The sequence below is a fragment of the Pelodiscus sinensis genome, chromosome 17, assembly GCF_052426305.1.
Source record: "Pelodiscus sinensis isolate ZL-2025 chromosome 17, ASM5242630v1, whole genome shotgun sequence".
Classification (NCBI taxonomy): domain Eukaryota; kingdom Metazoa; phylum Chordata; order Testudines; family Trionychidae; genus Pelodiscus; species Pelodiscus sinensis.
The window spans coordinates 33,140,001-33,158,396 of record NC_143068.1 but is presented as its reverse complement, the minus strand read 5'-3'; the positions used below and the strand labels follow the sequence as shown (position 1 = coordinate 33,158,396).

At 55.7% G+C, this 18,396-nt stretch overlaps 1 protein-coding gene and 1 long non-coding RNA gene across 3 annotated transcripts in view; one reads left to right on the top strand and one right to left on the bottom strand.

Moving 5' to 3' along the window:
- The first annotated feature begins 94 nt into the window (after positions 1–94).
- LOC142818821 (uncharacterized) lies at positions 95–5,066 on the top strand. The gene is made up of 2 exons (XR_012896465.1): positions 95–283; positions 4,759–5,066. It is a non-coding gene; the product is annotated as an uncharacterized LOC142818821 (long non-coding RNA).
- A 1,444-nt stretch (positions 5,067–6,510) lies between these two features.
- LOC102451690 (sodium-dependent lysophosphatidylcholine symporter 1-like) overlaps positions 6,511–18,396 on the bottom strand; it is an 18,312-nt gene continuing 6,426 nt past the window's right edge. For both annotated transcript variants that reach the window (XM_075900904.2, XM_089769760.1), the window contains exons 5-14: positions 18,031–18,109; positions 17,341–17,498; positions 17,162–17,252; positions 16,056–16,177; positions 14,711–14,794; positions 14,216–14,299; positions 12,003–12,115; positions 10,778–10,921; positions 10,237–10,413; positions 6,511–9,296 (exon numbers count right to left, since the gene is read on the bottom strand). In XM_075900904.2, coding sequence (XP_075757019.2) covers positions 9,254–9,296; positions 10,237–10,413; positions 10,778–10,921; positions 12,003–12,115; positions 14,216–14,299; positions 14,711–14,794; positions 16,056–16,177; positions 17,162–17,252; positions 17,341–17,498; positions 18,031–18,109 — 1,095 coding nt within the window. In that variant the 3' untranslated portion in view covers positions 6,511–9,253. The remainder of the gene's footprint in view (positions 9,297–10,236; positions 10,414–10,777; positions 10,922–12,002; positions 12,116–14,215; positions 14,300–14,710; positions 14,795–16,055; positions 16,178–17,161; positions 17,253–17,340; positions 17,499–18,030; positions 18,110–18,396) is intronic.

The following is an 18,396-nucleotide window of genomic DNA, read 5'->3' as shown; positions in this document are numbered from 1 at the left end:
TGCGCACGCGCGGCCCCAGCCCGGCCCGCACGCCGCCGCCGCCATAGAGCCCGCCCGCCGCGCCGCCTAGAGAGGCCCCGCCCTGCGCGGAGGCGGCGGCCGCCATCTTGGCTGGGACCCTCCCCCCGCCCGGCGCGCGGCCCGGCCCCGCCGCCATCTTGGCCCCACGGCGCGCGCCGGGGCACGGTTGCCATGGGGACCCTCGGGCCTCGCCTGCGCCGGGAGCGTCTCCCAGCGGCTGGGGCCGGGGCAACAGCCGCCCCGCGACTCCGGGAGCGCGCAGGTGAGGCGGCCGCCGGGGGGGGGCTTAGTTCTCGGCCTGGGCCGCCCCCTCTGAGGGGCACTAGGGGGGCGGGGTGGTTCCCCCCCCCCGCAGCCTCTCCACGGGGCGGGGCGGGAGCCGGGACTGACTGATCGCCTCGGCCGGGGGTCCCCAACGGGGGGGCGTGAAGAAATTCCGGGGGGGGGGCGTGAAGAAATTCCGGGGGGGGGGGGCGTGAGGCAACCCAGCCCCCTCCCCCCCCCCCCCCGTCAATTTTGGCTGCCCCGGTCTGTTCCTCCCCCTCCCCCCCCCCCCCCCCCAGGGCTGTGTCTAGACTGGCCAGTTTTCCCGGAAAATCAGCCTCTTTTCTGGAAAAACTTGCCAGCTGTCTACACTGGCCGCTTGAATTTCCGCAGAAGCGCTGACTCCCTGCTGTCTGAAATCAGCGCGTCTTGCGGGAATACCGTGCTGCTCCCTTCGGGGAAAAGTCCTTTTGTGCCAAAGGGCCAGTGTAGACAGCCCGGATTTATTTTGCGCAAAAAAGCCCCGATGGTGAAAATGGCGATCGGGGCTTTTTTGCAGAAAAGCGCCTCTAGATCGGTCACGGACGCTTTTCCACAAAAAGTGCTTTTGCGGAAAAGCGTCCGTGCCAATCTAGACGCTCTTTTCTGAAAATGCTTTTAACGGAAAACTTTTCCGTTAAAAACATTTCCAGAAAATCATGCCAGTGTAGATGTAGCCCTCAAGTTTTGCTGTTGGGGGGGGGCAATGAGGGTTTTTCGAAAATCAAAAAGGGGGCGTGATGCTGAAAAGTTTGGTAACCACTGGCCTACGTGATACAAATTGTATCCAGTGCTCCATTGGTCATTTACTCCATACTTAACATCCTTACTTGAAACGACCCAGACTTGGCATGAGGGGGGGGTGCAGGTGTGGGGAGGGGGGCAAGGCCAGACCAGACCCCGGCAGGTGGGTAGACCAAAGGGGCAACAAAAAGCATTCAGACACTGATTGTAGCCAGTGGCCTGTGTCCACAGCCTTGTCTCTAAAATCGGGACGTAATATCCTGTTTTATTGGTTAACCAGATAAAGGGAGTGTGGGATTGCTCCAGCCTGGTGGGAGCAGCCCCCTCCCTACTGCTGGGCTGGAACACAAACAGCCCTCGCAGCAAAGGCTGCTCCACGGCACCCTCCTCCCACCCCTGGGGAGCTGCTCCAGCCCCCACCAGTTAACTTGAACCAGTAGCTTCATCCATTAAGGGTTAAATTAACTCTTCATACCCCTACTCTAAAAGCTGCCTAGTACAGACATGTCCTAAGACAAAGCCCCTAATCTCTGCATATCTGATCACCCTATACTGACTTAACTCCTGGTTGTACACACCACTACAGGAGACCCTCATGATTCACGGAATCACTATTTGCAGTTCCATGTATTCATAGGGCTCCTGTCCTTTCCTTAGAGAGAGGGGAGACATGAACTTCAGGGAGCACCCCACAGCTCATGGTCCCTATGGTGAGTTTGGAAGCCATGGGGAGCTTACTGCAGAGCCAGGAGCTACAGCTCCCAGTATTTGTGATTTTTGCCATTTGCAGTGGATGCGGAACAGTAAGGGTTTCCTGGATGGGTTAACCACAGGAGACATAGTAGCTTCTTCACTAAAGCACTATAATGGCCCCATCACTGCTGCAGGTTTGTACATGCAAACAAGCTCTCAGATTTTGAACTTTACATCCAGCGGTGCTTCCCCCCATAACATGAGCATCTATTTTATCCAAAATTGCTTAGAGACACAGGTGCAACTTTCCCTTGAAGAGGGTTGCTTCTCTTAAGAGATCTTATTTCCTCATCTGAAGTGGATGAATTTGACTTTTGGGAGCAGGGATGTTTCATGGACTGGGAAGAGCGAGTATTAAAAAAACTAAACACTTTCAGCAAGTGGTATTAAAATGTGAGACTAGATGCATGACATTATAGGTAAGAGGCTGGGATACAAGATTTTAATTGCACTTCATTGTCTTGCTTTCTAAAGGATCTGAGTATTCAAATGCCAACATTTCTGGTGTGCTTTGTGCTTAACTAGAAATATTTCATTTTGATTCACACACTCGCCATTCTGTTATTTGCCAGAGTGAGGTCTCCCCCACACTGGTGACAGCAGAGGAAAGGTGGTCAGCCCACACCTAAGATGGAAATGGGAAGGAGCACTCTTGTCTCATTGCTGATTATTGTTATGTCTGAGGACTGCAGCAATCAGTTCTGGAAATCTGTAATGCTCATCTTCCTCACATTCACAGGAAGGGAAGATCCAGCTTTGCTTGTTTATAAGTATTTTCATGAGGCTCATCACTTGAGCATATGAACACATTACAAGCTTTAGCAAAATGCAGGACTATGTAGCACTATCCTGCATTTTGCTTCAGCTACATCAGACTAACACGGCTACATTTCTATTACAAGCTTTAGTTACTTTAGCTGCCCAACTTCCCAATGAGGTATGAGGTGTTACTATTTTCAGCTGGGGAACCCATGCCACAAAGAGGTCCTAGAAGTAACCTGCAGAATAGGACTGGTCCACACAATGAGCCTTCCTCCCTCGTGGACCTGGAATAGAGCTAACTCACTCAATCCTTTTAACAGCAGTTAAGTCACTCATATTTTGCCCAGTCGGTTGAACCTCTTCCTCAGTATAGCCCTAAGCACGCAAAGGTAGAGATGACCTATTACACAAGATATGATCGGTAGTAGTAGGTAAGATTCTCATGTAATAGCATCAGGAGCAGTGTGTTGTTAAACTGCCTGGCAAAGAGCATTGATGCCACCAATGTACCATGGAAATCATGTCCTTAGAAAATTAAAATGGCATCTGCTCACAGCCCTAGTTTCCCACACTGTGTACTGGAAGAAGTGAAGCTGAAAGCTTGTCAATAGTTCCAGCTAGTAATTACCCCCATGCTTCCTCAGGGGCTTTCAGCACCGATCTGGTCTCACAGTAGACTACTCAGTCACTTACCTCAGAAGCTCTCTGTGACCCGTCAACCCTGGTGGGACACAGCAAAGATGTTTAGTGCCTCCTAGAAATAACAGAACTGGTTTCTTCCAGCTTGCTCAAACAGTGAGCCTCAGGAAAATGGCTTTGCCCAGTTATCCTTGCCCACATACAGCCTAAGCTCTAACAAAGGGGTTCCTGTACTTTCTTGGATCTTCTGCCCAAACACTGTGGCTACGTCTACACTGGCCCCTTTTCCGGAAGGGGCATGTAAATTTCACCAGTCGTCGTAGGGAAATCCGCGGGGGATTTAAATATCCCCCGCGGCATTTAAATAAAAATGTCCGCCGCTTTTTTCCGGCTTTTAAAAAAGCCGGAAAAGAGCATCTACACTGGCCCCGATCCTCCGGAAAAAGCGCCCTTTTCCGGAGGCTCTTATTCTTACTTCAAAGTAAGAATAAGAGCCTCCGGAAAAGGGCGCTTTTTCCGGAGGATCGGGGCCAGTGTAGACGCTCTTTTCCGGCTTTTTTAAAAGCCGGAAAAAAGCGGCGGACATTTTTATTTAAATGCCGCGGGGGATATTTAAATCCCCCGCGGATTTCCCTACGACGACTGGTGAAATTTACATGCCCCTTCCGGAAAAGGGGCCAGTGTAGACGTAGCCTGTCAGTATCTCTGCCATGCTTTCAGGAGAAACATCTTACCCCTAGGCTGTGTCTACACTGGGCCACTTATTCTGGAAAATCAGCCACTTTTCCGGAATAAGCTGCGAGCTGTCTACACTGGCCCTTGAATTTCCGGAAAAGCAACGATGCTCTACTGTACAAAATCAGCCGCTATTCCGGAAAAACTATTCTGCTCCCACTCGGGCATAAGTCCTTATTCCGGAACACTGTTCCGGAAAAGGGCCAGTGTAGACAGCCCAGTAGTCTTTTCCGGAAAAAAGCCCCGATCGCGAAAATGGCGATCAGGGCTATTTTCCGGAAAAGCGCGTCTACATTGGCCACAGATGCTTTTCCGGAAAAAGGGCTTTTCCGGAAAAGCAGCCTGCCAATGTGGATGCTCCTTTTCCGGAAAAACTGAAAACGGAATAGTATTCCGTTTTAAGCATTTCCGGAAATTCATGCCAGTGTAGACACAGCCCTAGTGAGAGCTCTGCCATTTGAGACACAAGCCTCTCTATTGCTGTAGCTGGGGCCAGTTTCAAGTATGCCCCTTCACCCTCCAGCCCTGCCCTTTCAGACTGCACGTGAAGGTATGTACATTCCACCACAGGGTTATGTTAGAAAATACTGGTTCAAGATACACAGCCCAGAAGAAAATGAAGAGCTAAATTAGATCTGTGGTTCCCCACTGACTGTTGTGGAAGGCTTGGTGGGTTAGTCAGTCACCTCTGATGATCCAGATTCAAATCCCCCTTGAGCCTGGTGTTCTCATCTTACTCCTTTCTGGTCAGTGGACTCTAAAGGGGAAATGCCTACACGGTTGCTATGATCTCTTTGACAGAACTTCCTTAAGGGTGCACAGCAAGGGCTGCCTGAGAGATGAGCTGGAAGACCTCAGTGGTCAGTCTTGGTCACACTCCGGTGCGGTCTGCACACAGCAGTCAGCAGAATGAGGAGTCAGCTCAGATTCTAATACCTCACTTCATGGTGAAATGATACAATCTGCAAAATGAGCCGATTCACTTTGAACGATTCCCCAGGAAGAGCTGTGAATGGCGGTCTTCTGTTGCTTGCAAAGCAAGAAACACCAAGGGGAGAAAACAATGTTTGGTGGGTTTAATATTTAAATAAAATCTGCCTTTGAGGTTATCATTTTTAAAAAGCAGTTGAAATTACAGACATCAGAAAACACAAATCTACAGATACAGATCCACCTGGAAGGATGGTACAGCCCAATACACCTACTTCCCAGCCCAGATGGTACAAAGTAGCAATTGCAAATGAATCTGAACAAAGTTCTTGCCAAACGTAATGTGACTTTTTTCCTGAAAACTAATGTTTCATTTCTTGGCACACAGAGGCCATCAAAATACATAGACAACAATGTTGAATGGGAAGCAAAATAAAAACCCAGACCAGGCCTTCCTCCTTAGTTACATTTTTGGCCCTCATGACAAAGTAAATGTGCTCTGTGTTTAATTGATATAATGTTGCCTTCCTGCCAGGCTGTCTGCAGACATCCTGCTAACAGCTCAGATATGGGATCTTCCCCATTCATCGGAAAATGTGGTTAACTCTTAAGCCTCAGGATGCTACTTTATTTGAAAATCTGGAATTTTAAAGAGATTTCAAAACTGGGGGCTAATTTGTACAAATACTGGCATTGTGTGTGCAGATTGGGTAGCTGCAAGCTCAAATATTTAAAGCAGAGGTTCTCAACCTGATTACCATTGTGGCCCTCAAATACAGCTCTCTCTGTGTTATATGGGCTGTGTGCTCATAATATAGATACTAGCTACATAGTCTTGAGGATGTCACGTGTGTTGTAGCTGTATGCTGATTAGGCCACCTGGGGTTGAGACCTTCTGGCTTAAAGAAAAGACAGAAATAGCACTAGCTTGAAAAATAACCAGCTAATGCATTATACTAAATGCAATTCAGTTTTATTTACTGAAAGTTCAGTCACTACAGAAGGGCCAGACCCTACCCTTGATCTTTGTGCAGTGGGCGGCTTGTGGCACACTGAAGGTTGTACAAGATGCTGATTTTGTAGAGCTGTTCTAGAAACTGTCATTAAAAGTGCAATTCATCTGTTTCATTGAGTGAATGAAACTCCTGCACATGGCAGGCATAGAGCAGACCTTGTACAGTAAAACTCCAATTGTCCAGCATCCAGTGGTCCGGCACTCCCGATAGCCCGGCACCAACTGGAACCCAGAAGTGCTCCGGCCAGCTGGACAATTGGAGCTGCTCCGTGCCACTTCCCCAAGTCCACTGCTGAAACTGACCAGTGGCGGACTTGGGGAAGAGGCTCAGAGCAGAGCAGCTGGGGTGCTACCGGGTTGGTCCTGCAGTGCCGCACCTCACCCCCCTGCTCCGCGCAGCTGCCGCTGCTGAAATAGACGAGCGGCGGACTTGGGGAAGCTGCGGAGCAGAGTAGCTGGGGTGTTGCCGAGCACTGAGCATGGAGGTGAGGGGCGGCACTGTGGGACCAACCCAGCAGCACCCCAGCTGCTCTGCCCACCGTTTCTCCAAGTCCGCCGCTTGTCAGTTTCAGCAGCGGTGGACTTGGGGAAGCCGTGGGGCAGAGCAGCTCAGGTGCTGCCGTGTTGGTCCTGCAGCGCCGCCCCTGAGAAAAACCCCTAAGAAAAAACTATTGCAGGTAGTCTGTTCCTGCCACTACTTTTACAGAGAAATTCACCTGATTGATAACTACCTGAACTGCCTGCTAACAAACCTACTGCAGGGGGCGATGGTAGGCTTTTGAAATAGTGATATTAGAGGTTGTGCATTGTGCATATGTCTCCTTTGGGGCATATGCTTCTGTTTTAAATTTCTGCACTTGAATTTTGGCATCTTTCCCTAGAACAGTGTTTCCCAATTGGTGCTCCATGCAACCCTGGGGTTCCACAAAGCGAAAGTAGGGTACTGGACCCAGCTGCCCCTGTCCAGACCCCCCCCCCATGAGTGCCCTGGCCCCAGTACCCTGCCATCCACCCTAGCACTCAGCAGCATCCTGTCTCCGGCCCCAGCACTCTGACACCCACCCCAGGACCCAGCAGCACTCTGTTCCTTGTCCCAGTACCCTGTCACCCACCCCAGTGCCCAGCAGGACCATGTCCCTGACCCCAGGACCCTGCTACCTGCCCCAGCACCTGGCCACCTGTGCCAGTATCCTGCCACCCACCCCAGCACCCAGCAGCATCCTCTCCCAGCCCCAGCACTCACTAGCATCCTGTCCCCTGCCCCCACCAGCACAGTTGGAACAACATTAGTGAGGCTTGGGGGTTTTGGAGGGGTTTTTTTTGTATCTCACTTGTGTGGCCCCAACTGACTTTTCTGTGGGTCAGTGACCCTTGACTCAAAAGAGGTTTCCTGTCCCTCTCATATATAAAGACAATGCTAAAATCTTTTGTGTTTGACATAGTATTTTATTTCAAAATGAAGCCTGGCCAACAAGCCCCCAATTTGGGCCAAGCCCCCATAACACTCCTGCACCACCTGACCCCAAATCTGAGCCTGCCATACACTGGAACCCCCTGTCCTGAGCCTCTTACATCCCCAAACTCCTGCATCCCCACATCCTCAGTCTTCTGCCACAACACTCCTGCACCATCTACACATCACAAATCTGTGTCCTGAGCCCATCAGACTCACAAGCTCCTTGCCCTGAGCCCCTCACTTATCCAGCCCAAACTCCTGCACCCTCACATCCACAAGACTGTGGCTTGCTAAGCACCTCAACCTTCCACCTGAGCCCAATGTTCCAGTGTGGAGTGTCCAAATTTTGAACCTCATCTAGGCATGAGGAAATCAATCCATTTTCTCTGAGCTCCGAACCAGCAAGAGGAATGTGGACATTTATGCAAAGATTGCAAGCTGTCTCGTGGCTAAAGGCTGTTCCCGGGATGCCCAGCAGTGCTGAGTGAAAACCATGGAATTGAGGCAGTCCTACCACAAGGCGAAGGAGGTGAGTGGATGGTCTGGTGCAGCACCTCACAGATGCTGCTTCTACAAGCAGCTGAAAGTGATTCTGGTTTGGGCCTAGCCAGCTTCCCAAGTATGACCATGGAATCCTGCCTGGAGGACAGCATGGTGGTGGAATGGGAGGAGGAGCATGGCCAGCTAGTGATCCCCAAGAGCTGTTCATGATGCTGGAATCAGTCTCCTCCTCCCAGGATGTCTCCAGGCACTGAGGCATGGGCACAGAGTGGCTGGCCGTGAGCAGGCACTGGGGCATGTGCACAGAGCAGCTGGTGGGCCGCACTTAGATCCTTTATAAAATTGTAGTCGTGGGCTGCAGAAAAATGTGATCGGGCCCATGTTTGACATGACTGGGTTAGACCCTTGGCTTGACTCTGATCCCTGACTTCAGTTCTGGGACCCCAAGCTCTTACCACTTGTCCTGCTCATCTGAACCAAGGAACCTGACAGACTTCAGTCTTTCTGCTGCAAGGCTGGGACTGATAACTCGGGGTCAAAACAACCCTCTCTCCTCAAAGGCACAGAATTACTCAGTAAGGATCCCTAAGGCGGTGTGTCAGGGCTTTCTCTGAAGTAGCCAGCGCTGCCCATTCCACTGTCAGAGGTAGGATCTTGGATGAGCTGGACCATCTGTCTGTTCTGGTCTGACAATTGCTTTTTCCTAATGAGATGGGTGAGTTAGTTCAATGTAGGAGAAGACATCACCTTGCCAGTCTGATGACCTAGTACTATATGCCCTGCCTAAAAAAAGTTGCATTTCCCCCAAAATTTAGTTCTCCTCTTCCATAGAGAAACAATTTCTTTGCTCCCCGGATCATGTCCCACATCTCCTCCACTCACTGGTCCTGTCTTCAGAGTGCTGGAGCTGCCAGGAAAGCAAAAGCTACACCATGCAAAGTGCAGTGCTGTGGGGGTCAGAGCAGCTCCGCAGGCCTCCCTGCAGAAACACCCCAGGGCCCGTCTCGTGCAGGGAAAGGCAGAAAGCACAGCTGTGTCCTTTGTGATGGGGAAAAGTGCAGCAAGGGAGGTTTAGATTGGACATTAGGAAAAAATTCCTAACTGTCAGGGTGGTCAAATATTGGAATAAATTGCCAAGGGAGGTGGTGGAATCTCCCTCTCTGGAGATATTTAAGAACAGGTTAGATAGACATCTGTCAGGGATGGTGTAGACGGAGCTTGGTCCTGCCTTGAGGGCGGGGGTCTGGACTCGATGATCTCTCGAGGTCCCTTCCAGTCCTATGATTCTATGAAATCAGCAACACCAGGCAGCTGAGCTTTTACATTACACTGATACATCTTCATAGCCACGCAGAAATCCTGGATCCTTTCCAAGTGAATTTCCCAAGATTGGTTCAGAGTTTAGTTTCTCCTGGGCTTTCATCCTCTACCCGATGACTGTCAAAAAGAATATACAGAAATATGAAATCCATCTTAGAAACCACATTGGCAGGGGGTCAGACAGTATTTGGTCCCAGACCCAGTCCTACTGCATACCCAGGCATTTATTTCCTGGCAAATTCTTCTCTCTCCCAAGGCCTAGGCATGGGGACGAAAGGGAGCGAGGGGCGTGGCGGGGAGACAATCACTCTGCTGAGACACATTTCAGGACCCATGCCACCAATTGTTCCTGAAGCAGCCCTGCCTGCTAGCAAAGGGGGCGTGTGCTGGTCATCCTCAGCTCAGAGCACAGTGCGGGGGGAGCCATCTGACAGAGCCATCGCTGCTTTGCCAGCCATGTTATACCTCCCAAAGCTCCCAATTCAGCCTTCTTTGGAAGCACGAGGTGGCCTCAAGCTGGCAGCCGTGTGCGCTGAATGAAACTAGAAGCACTGCATTGGCGCAGCTGCAGTGTGTCTAGGGAAGACGGTCTGTGCTGATGGCAGAGAGCTCTCTACTTGTCAGGCAATAGCTGTCTCCTGGTATAGCGCTGTCCACCTCAGCGCTGAGTTCAGTGTAACTTACGTCACTCAGGGGACCCAAGAGGGACGTAAGTGATACTAAAGTACGTGGTAGTGTACACTGGCCCAAATAAAGATCGAAATCCTGGCTCTGCAGCAGAACACGGGGAGAGATGTTGGAGAGGCACCCAGTGATTTCCTAACTAGGAAAAGGCCTGAAGTATTTGCTGGCTGCTGGCCATTCGTGTGGATTGAGCTCTGAGTGGAATTCCACTGTGAAGTGGTTATAAGAGACTCAGGCTGCAGAATTCCCGCAAGTCAGCCTTCTCCTTCCTGATGGAGGCCTGTGCCCTGTTCATTAGGCAGTTCTAATGTGGAGGCTCGGACCTGAGAACTGTACAACCCAGTCAGCTGTCCCCACACAGCCCAGCACTTACCCCACTTCCTCCAGTTCCACCCTCATCTCTTTCCTCCTCTCCTCATTGATGGGATAGAAGTGGAATATGACCAGGGCAATGAGCAGCAGGGTTATTGGGACAGGGGCCATGAGTATCTGCAGCGTGAGGATGACAGAGGGGTTGTGTGTGCAGTCACTGGTGCTGTAACCTGCAAAACTGAAGAGAAAGTACAATGACAAAAACACCAGGTTTCAGCCATGGAAACACTGGCCTTCGTTTCGGCTAAAAATAGGAGCCCTGGGCAGGGTGCTGGCAGTGGAAAAGCTCGTACTCCCCACAGTCCCTGCAAGTCACGGCAGAGAATTGGAAAGGAGCAGAGATGTCACTCCCAAGTTTGCTGAGCAGGAGGTGGGGAATGGTATAGGAGGGCTGGCCATGGTGAGTTCCCAACTAGTGCAGTTCCAGCCACCCCCAACAGGAGGTGCTGTGGGGAGCTTTTTGGAACACTGGCAAGCTGTTCCTGTTTCAGCCTCTCCCAGAGAGCACCCGGGGACCCAGCGATAAATAGGAAGAGGCCTACTATAGACTCATGGTCGATATCCCCAAGGCGAGTCCTCCTGCAAACTTGTTGAAGAAAACATAGAACGAGTAGAAAAAAGCTTCCAGGTTGAGACAGTTCGGGTTCTTCAGCTTGAAATCATCCACTGCATCTGGCAGCATGGACCTGGGGACGAACAGCCCGGAACAGGTGCACGTGAGACCCAACGCCGCTGCCTTCGCTGGTTCTCTCCTACTAGCCATCGCTGGGCTTCCAACACTACAGCCCTCCAGCACTGGCCAAGCTTTGGACTGGGATTGGGGGAAAACACAGCAGGAGCCGGCTTTTCAGGACTGCGTGTGCACTTAGCGCCTAAGTTGTGTAGATGCTCTACCCACATGTGCAAATTGGGCCTGCAGATGAATGCAACCTATTGCATGAGTCTGGACATTGGGCCTTGGAGGCTGTTTTGCTTAATGAACGCGGGGCCACACTGCTTGCTGCTATCTTTGCGTTAACATGGTTGGCAGACTGAGGCAACGCCAGTGCTGTACGATGACTCAGTGACACACAAAGCTCCCTGTCTAATGCCACTTGCACAACAAAGGGGTCCATCCCCCTTTGGTCTTTTGTTTGGCCACAGGGATACACACAGATATCTAGTCCTTTATCAGTAGTACTTCTCAACAAACCTACCGTCTCTCATTCTGTGTTCTTCCTAGCAACCTCACTGTCCAGGCTAGGGATGTTAAAAAGTGGGTAACTGGGTAGCCATGTAACTGCTGAAAATCTCAGCTGTTACTTGGTTACACACATCTCCAGCACGGGGTGGTAGCCAGCTCTCCAGGAGCCGGCATGCACCAGAAGCCAGCTTTAAGCTGGCTCGTGGCACGTACCAATTCCTGCCTGCCAGCCTCCTGGGGAGCTGGCTGCCACCCTGCTCTGCTGCCTCTGTATCAAAGGCAGCAGTACAGGGTGGCAGCTGGCTCTGTGAGAGCTACTGCACACCAGGAGCCAGCTTTCAAACTGGCTCCCAGCATGCACAAGCTCCCATCTGCAGCCTTGCACCCAGGGAGTTGGCTGCCACTCCTGTGCTGCTGGTTCTGATACAGAGCCAGCAGCGTGGGATGGCAGTCAGTTCCCCAGGGGCCTGCATGTAACTATTCATCCCAGGCTTATTGGTTAACCGTTTAAACGGTTCTACGTTTACATCCCTAATCCAGGCCTGAGTAGCCCTGTACGTGGCTTGGAGGACTGCACTACTCACCAGGGTAAGAGGTAGAGGACAGCCGTGCTGCAGCCTGCTAGTACCACCATGAAAGCAAAGACCAGGAAGCTGTGGCTCACTACCGTGATAACGATGAGGGCAGGGATCATTAACTACAGCAGACAGAAAAAAACACGGATGCTCTTTTTCTGGGCATGCCTGTGGCCCTCGCTGCCCACACCCAGAGCCCACGGGCCCTGCTCTCTCCCTGGAAACCTCGCCTCTGCTTACAGACGCCTGCCGTGGACTGAGCCTCACTTCTCCCACCAGAGCTGCCTGCATTGAAGAGACCGGCAAGTCCAGAAGTGGCTGCAGCATTGCTTGGACATTGGCCGAGTCTGTGACATTTCACTGCCCCCTCTCTGGGGACAGGGCCTGCGCCTCTCCTGCCTGTGCTCTGTGCAGCTCAGTGAGCTCTACAGAGCTCCCCAGATGAGAGCCTTGTGCTGCACCCGTTACTACAGTGCGGAGCGCCGCAGAAGTCAGGGTGAGGAGGGGGCAGGGATCGACTGGACTCTGCCAGTCTCACTTAGTGGCCTTGGGCGAGTCCCCTACCTCCAGATTCACAAAGGGATTTAGGTGCCTAAAGATGCAGATCGGCCCCCCAATGGGATGTTACAAAAGCACATAAGCAGGGTGGGCGCCTGACTCCCCTGACTGGCGATGGGAGTTAGGCACCTAACCTGCCTGGGGGATTTTATAAAGTCTCATGCAGTGCCTGCCTGCATCCTCAGGTACCTGAAACCAAGTGTAACCATGGCCCCTCGAGGGGAGCCCCCCAGCGCCCCTGGACTCTGGCTGTAGGTGTGGACACTCAGGCCCTGAGGGCTTGATCTTGTGAGGTTTGGGGTGTCCTCAGCAAACCCGCCAGACAGTGTGTTCCTTAACCTCCCTGGCCTTATCTGGCAAGTGGGGGCAGATTACCCTGGCATGGCTATCAGGAAGGGTTAATCAATTGAGGGAGGAAGGGTCTAGGCCAGGGGTGGGGAACCTAAGGCCTGTGGGCCAGATTCAGCCCCCAGCTTGGCTTGATCTGGCCCCTGATGCTCAGGGCTCCCACCCTGCAGCTTCTCCCTCCCTCCTTCCCCATAATCTCCCTCAGGGCTGCACTGCCAGCACCGGGCTCCCCGCTGCAGGGGGGAAAGCCCCAAGCCTCATGGGCCAGAGTCAGGCAAGCCAGCTCCAGCGCCAACCCACCGGCAAGGGAAGGAAGCGGTTCCTGCACCCCCCTCCTGCTCAGACCCTCACCCCCAGCCCACTCCTGCCCCCTCCCTCCTGCCCAGACCCCACACTCCAAGCCTGCTTCCCGGCAGCCTCTCCCCCCCCCCCCCACACTGAACCCTTCATTGTTGGCCCCACCCCAGAGCCTAGGTGGCCCACAAAATCTGCTCACCCGGACATCCCTAAACTGGCTGTGTGATGGAAATGTGTGTGTGTGTGTGGGGGGTCTTTCTGCTTCCTAGTTAGGGGGCCACGGTTAGTGAGGGTGGGTTTTGGCTTCTCACTTTTGTGTGGCTCCCAACTGAGGTTTCTGTGGTCAGCGCCCCCACTCACCCTGGGTTCCCAGGGCACCCAACCAACAGCCAGGTGTCCAGGCAGCACGGGGCGTCTCCGTCCTGGTCACTGCCCACGCTGGGGCCTGATCAGTTTTACAGCAGCCAGCCGGCTCCATGCTGAGCATCTACGTCCCATTTGCTCCCTGTGCCGCTTGTGCGGCGCTGAGCCTGGGAGATCACACTGGGGCCTTCCAGCTCCACGGCACCTTTTCAGGCAGCTCTCCGGGGTGAGGGCGGGGGCAGCACCAGCTCCGTGGCTGAATGGGGCGGTGTTTGCTGCCTGTGTGCGCAGCGAGGCGGTGGGAGGCACTTGAGGGAGTGGTGCCAGGGAGAAGGGGCCCACAAAGGCACCAGTGCTAGCCCTGGCCAGCAGGAGGCGCTCTAAGGAACGGGGCAGGAGAGCAGCTTTGGGACGTGCTCACCCTACCCTGGCAGGCGCCACGTGCAGCAGGGGAGAGGCGCGCGGGTCGGGACAGCGGCTTTCAGGGACTCCAGTCCCAGCCTCACCCAGGGCAGGAGCAGGAGGGCTGACGGGGGGGGGGGGGGGGGGAGAGAGGTGCCCAGCCCCAGCCTCTCACAGAAGAGGGTGCAGGGCAGGCGGGCTGTCGGGTTTCAGTGCAAGTATCTAGCTCAAGCCAGAGGAGGACGGACACTCACCGACATGCCCACAGGCACAGCTGTTTTTTTCCCAAAACGCAGCAGGAACCACTGCCAGAAGGGGATGGAGAGGGAAGCCACAACCTAGGGGAGACAGAGCCCAGAGGGAGACTGCAGGGCCTTTCCCCGGACACGTCCGCTCACTGCCTCCCCAGCCCCTTTCCCAGGGACCGCAGGACCCACCTGCCCCAGGCAGCACTGAGCGGGTGAGTCACTCGCCGCCTTCCTCCCCCACCTGCCTCTGGGGGCTCATTCATGTGAATTTCCAAGCCATAAAAGCGCCCGTCATTTCAGTGCTGCTGGGAAGGGGACACGGGCAGCAAAGATGCTGAAATGCGTCAGAGCAGCCTTGGGTACCACTACCCCTCTCCAGGGGACGGAGGGCTTCAGATGAACCTGTGTTGCGCCAGGTCCAGTCGGGGGGGGGGGGGGGGGGGTTCAGCCGCTCGACTACCCTGTGAGAGCTCCATTGGCACCGGGCAGGGACAGACTTACCACCATGATGAGCACCAAGTGCTGGAACTTCCCGGCCAGCCCGGCCACATGTGTGCAGAAAAAGGCAAAGTTGCCCTGTGCGATCTGGGGAGGGAACACACAGCCCAGGGCTCAGCCCCCCGGCTCGCAAGGAGCCCGTGGGGTAGGAAGCTGAGGGGTCAGGCGGTGCTTTGCGGCTCCTCCCCATCTGTCCAGAGAGGCCTGTTTGGCCTCCCCCCCCCCCCCCCTCACACCCCCATGCGCCGCTGCCTCCCCGTCCACCTTCCCAGGGATCTGGAACCCACCTACCCCGTGCAGCACCGAGCCGGTGAGTCACTCGCCGGCTTCCCACGCCTGCACTGCTGAGCGCCAGCCCTCGCCCACCTGCCTCCCGCGGCTGATTGCATTTCCAAGCCGTAAAAACTCCTGTCATTGCAGTGCTGCTGAGAAGAGCCAGGCAGACGCCCTGGAAATCCAGACTCCCTCAGCTCAGAGCAGGCACATCATGGGCAAGCGCCTTCCTACCGGCTGCCCACGTGCTGTGGCGACACACACACACACACACACACACCCCTCTCCCTCCCTTCCTCCCTCCCCCCCCCCCGCCGCAGGAAGAGGGGCCAGTCTCTGCCCATTCACTCCGTGGCCTTTCTGCTGTGGCTGCTGGCGAGGCAGGTGAGGTGGTTTCTGGGATACAGACCCTCCTCCTCAGGCCTGCTCCTCATGAGCCCACCCAGCGAGAACAACTTCCAGTCGCTGCAGACCTGGGATTCGAACCTGTGCCTGAGAGCTAAAGGCACCGCACAGGATCTCTCTTGGCCTTCCCCCTCCCCCAGGCTCTCATCACAACTGTCCCACTGTGGGGGGTGCGGCACAAGCTCACTCGCATGGCGCGTCACTGGGCAGGGTTGGGAAAGGCAGAGCCAGGGGCTCGGTCCAGGGACTCTCCCCCCGCCAGCCCGCACGGCCGCCCGCTCCTCCCGCCAGCCCGCACGGCCGCCCGCTCCCCCCGCCAGCCCGCACGGCCGCCCGCTCCCCCCGCCAGCCCGCACGGCCGCCCGCTCCCCCCGCCAGCCCGCACGGCCGCCCGCTCCCCCCGCCAGCCCGCACGGCCGCCCGCTCCCCCCGCCAGCCCGCACGGCCGCCCGCTCCTCCCGCCAGCCCGCACGGCCGCCCACTCCCCCCGCCAGCCCACACAACCACCTGCTCCTCCCACCGCGGGCCGCCCACTCCCGCCAGCCCACATGACCGCCCCCTCCTCCCGCCAGCTCCCAGGCGCCACCCGCTCCTCCTGCCAGCCCACACAACCACCTGCTCCTCCCACCACGGGCCACCCACTCCTCCCGCCAGCGTGGGGCAAGCCTACCTGGAAGGCCAGGGACATGAAGAGGAAGCCGCCCAGCAGCCAGATGTAGGGCCGATGTCCCAGCACCATTCGCAGGCTACCACAGAAGGACAGCTGGGCCTTTCCCAAGGGACTGAGGGGCCCTGCCGGGGAGGGAAGCCACCGAGTTAGTCCCGCTCTGTCAGCCCTCCCCCCTGGGGACAGTGGCTCTCACTGCCTGTTTAAGCCACGAACGCAGCCCCAGGACTGGCGGAGCCTCTCGCCGCACTCAGTCCAGGCTCCCAGCCTGACGGGTTCTGACTGGCCTCGCCGTACGGAGATCTCGCTCCCCCCACCCACCCGCTCCTGTCTGAGCTGGAGGCTGCAGCCCCACGGAGGGGAGCGGCTCCTCGGAGCTGACAATGAGGAGGGGAGGGGGCTGGAAAGCAACAAGCCACCCCCTCCCACTGCGTCGCAGGCAGCACGTGAAGCATGCCCCCAAATTCCCCGTAGGCCACAGGGCTGGGCAGCTGCCTGCTTAGCTCCTGTCCAAAGAGGGGACTTTCTGCAGCCGGAGCAAAGTCCCCCACCCCCAATCTAGCCCGGCCTCCAGCCTGCCAGGGGAGGGACAGCCTGAACTTGGGACTCAGCCAGGGAAGCCCTGGGCCACTGCTCCCAGATCTGCTGCAGCCAGGGCAGCCCTCCCCTGGCTCCAACCCAGCCCCAGAACAGCCACTTCAGGGGGAGGTGCCTTCCCCAGCCCAGCCCAAGTGCAGCTGCAAGAAGAGATGGGGGAGCTACTGCACCTCCCTCCTTCACCCAAACTCCTCACCCTGGCCCCACCCTAGAGCCTGCACACCCAGCTGGAGCCCTCACACCCCGGGACCCTAACCCTCTGCCCCAGCCCTGAGCCCCTCACACTGGCTCCACCCCAGAGTGCTCTCACACCTGCACCCCAACCCTCTGCTCCAGGCCTGAGCCCCCTCCCACACTCCAAACCCCTCGTGTCCCCCCCATATGAATTTTGTTCTGTGCACTACAATGGAGGGGAATCAGCCAGCAGGTTCCTCCTACCCCAGGATTTGAACCCCCCTCCCCAGCGCCACGGCCACAGGGCACCGTCCCAGGCATCGCGAGCGTGACCTTACCGGGCTGCTCCTTCACGCCGATGACGAGGACCAGGCAGGCCATGAAGTAGAGAGCGCCCAGGATCACAGAGGTGAACATGTACGCCCTGCGCTGGAACACAGGAACCAGAGCTGCCGTCAAAACCCAGGCACTAGCAGTGGGGAGCCCGGGGGGGGGGGGGGGGGGGGCAGGTGCTTACCGTCTCAGCCAAGGAGTCAGTGAGCCCGGGGGAAGTGCTGTTGTACAGGGTCCTATTTGTCAGGCTGCAGTTTTTCATCATGCTGGCGTGGTACCCGCCAACGATCTGCCCCTGGATACTGGAGCCGATCAGCGTGCTGAACACCTCCATCCCCATTCCTGCCAAGGGCCGGGACAAACGGGAGAGGGGCCCGTCAGCCTCGTGGCCTGTGCTCCGGCCGCTTTAGGAGATGGGAGGCCAGCATGTGCCACTGGCGGCTGCTCACAAAGCGGGTAAGAAATCTCCTCTTCCTGCCTCCTGCAACATTTCCCCCTTTGCTCCGGGGGGCCCGGCCTATATTTCTGGAACTGCAGGACTTGGGTTCTACACGGAGACTCTTGACAGCCACCGGCCCAAGGCCCGTGTGTGTTCAGTAGAACCACATCCCACACCGTGTGCCCTGCGACTGAGATCTGAGCCATCAGTGTTCCGGGTCCCTGCTGCAGCCCGGTTATTGGGTAGCTGAAATAACGTGTGTCCCAAATAGGGAGGTTCTTACTGACACTAGGGTTTCAGGTTAACTTCACGCCTGGCATGACCCTGTGGCAAACCCAGATTCGGAGACAATGCCCCTCCGTCCTGGAGCGAGGCAACGGGGGGACTGACAGGCCTGTAATGGAAGGAACCCTGCGTCCGGGCAGAGACACTTACTGTAGGCCGTGGCCGAGTCCCGGTCTTGCTGATTCCCTCCCAGGAACATGGTGAGGGAGGTAAATGGCACATGATAGCACTGGGGAGAAAAACAGCTCAGACACCAAACCACTCAGCTGCTGCTCCTGGGATCACCTGCCTCTCCCGCCCCACCCCCGTGGGGCTGACACTGCCCTGCCCCCCTCGGGAACACATCAGCTCCAGGGAGAGCAGGCAGAAGAACTAGAACTACTGGCTTGGCTCACCCACCTCAATATACAGCTCACCAGATACCAGGCCCTACAGCGCCCCCTGCTGGGAACAGTGGGGATGGGAAGAACTGTGAGCTCGCCAGTTACCCCTACAGTCCCCTCAGCTGGGAGAACT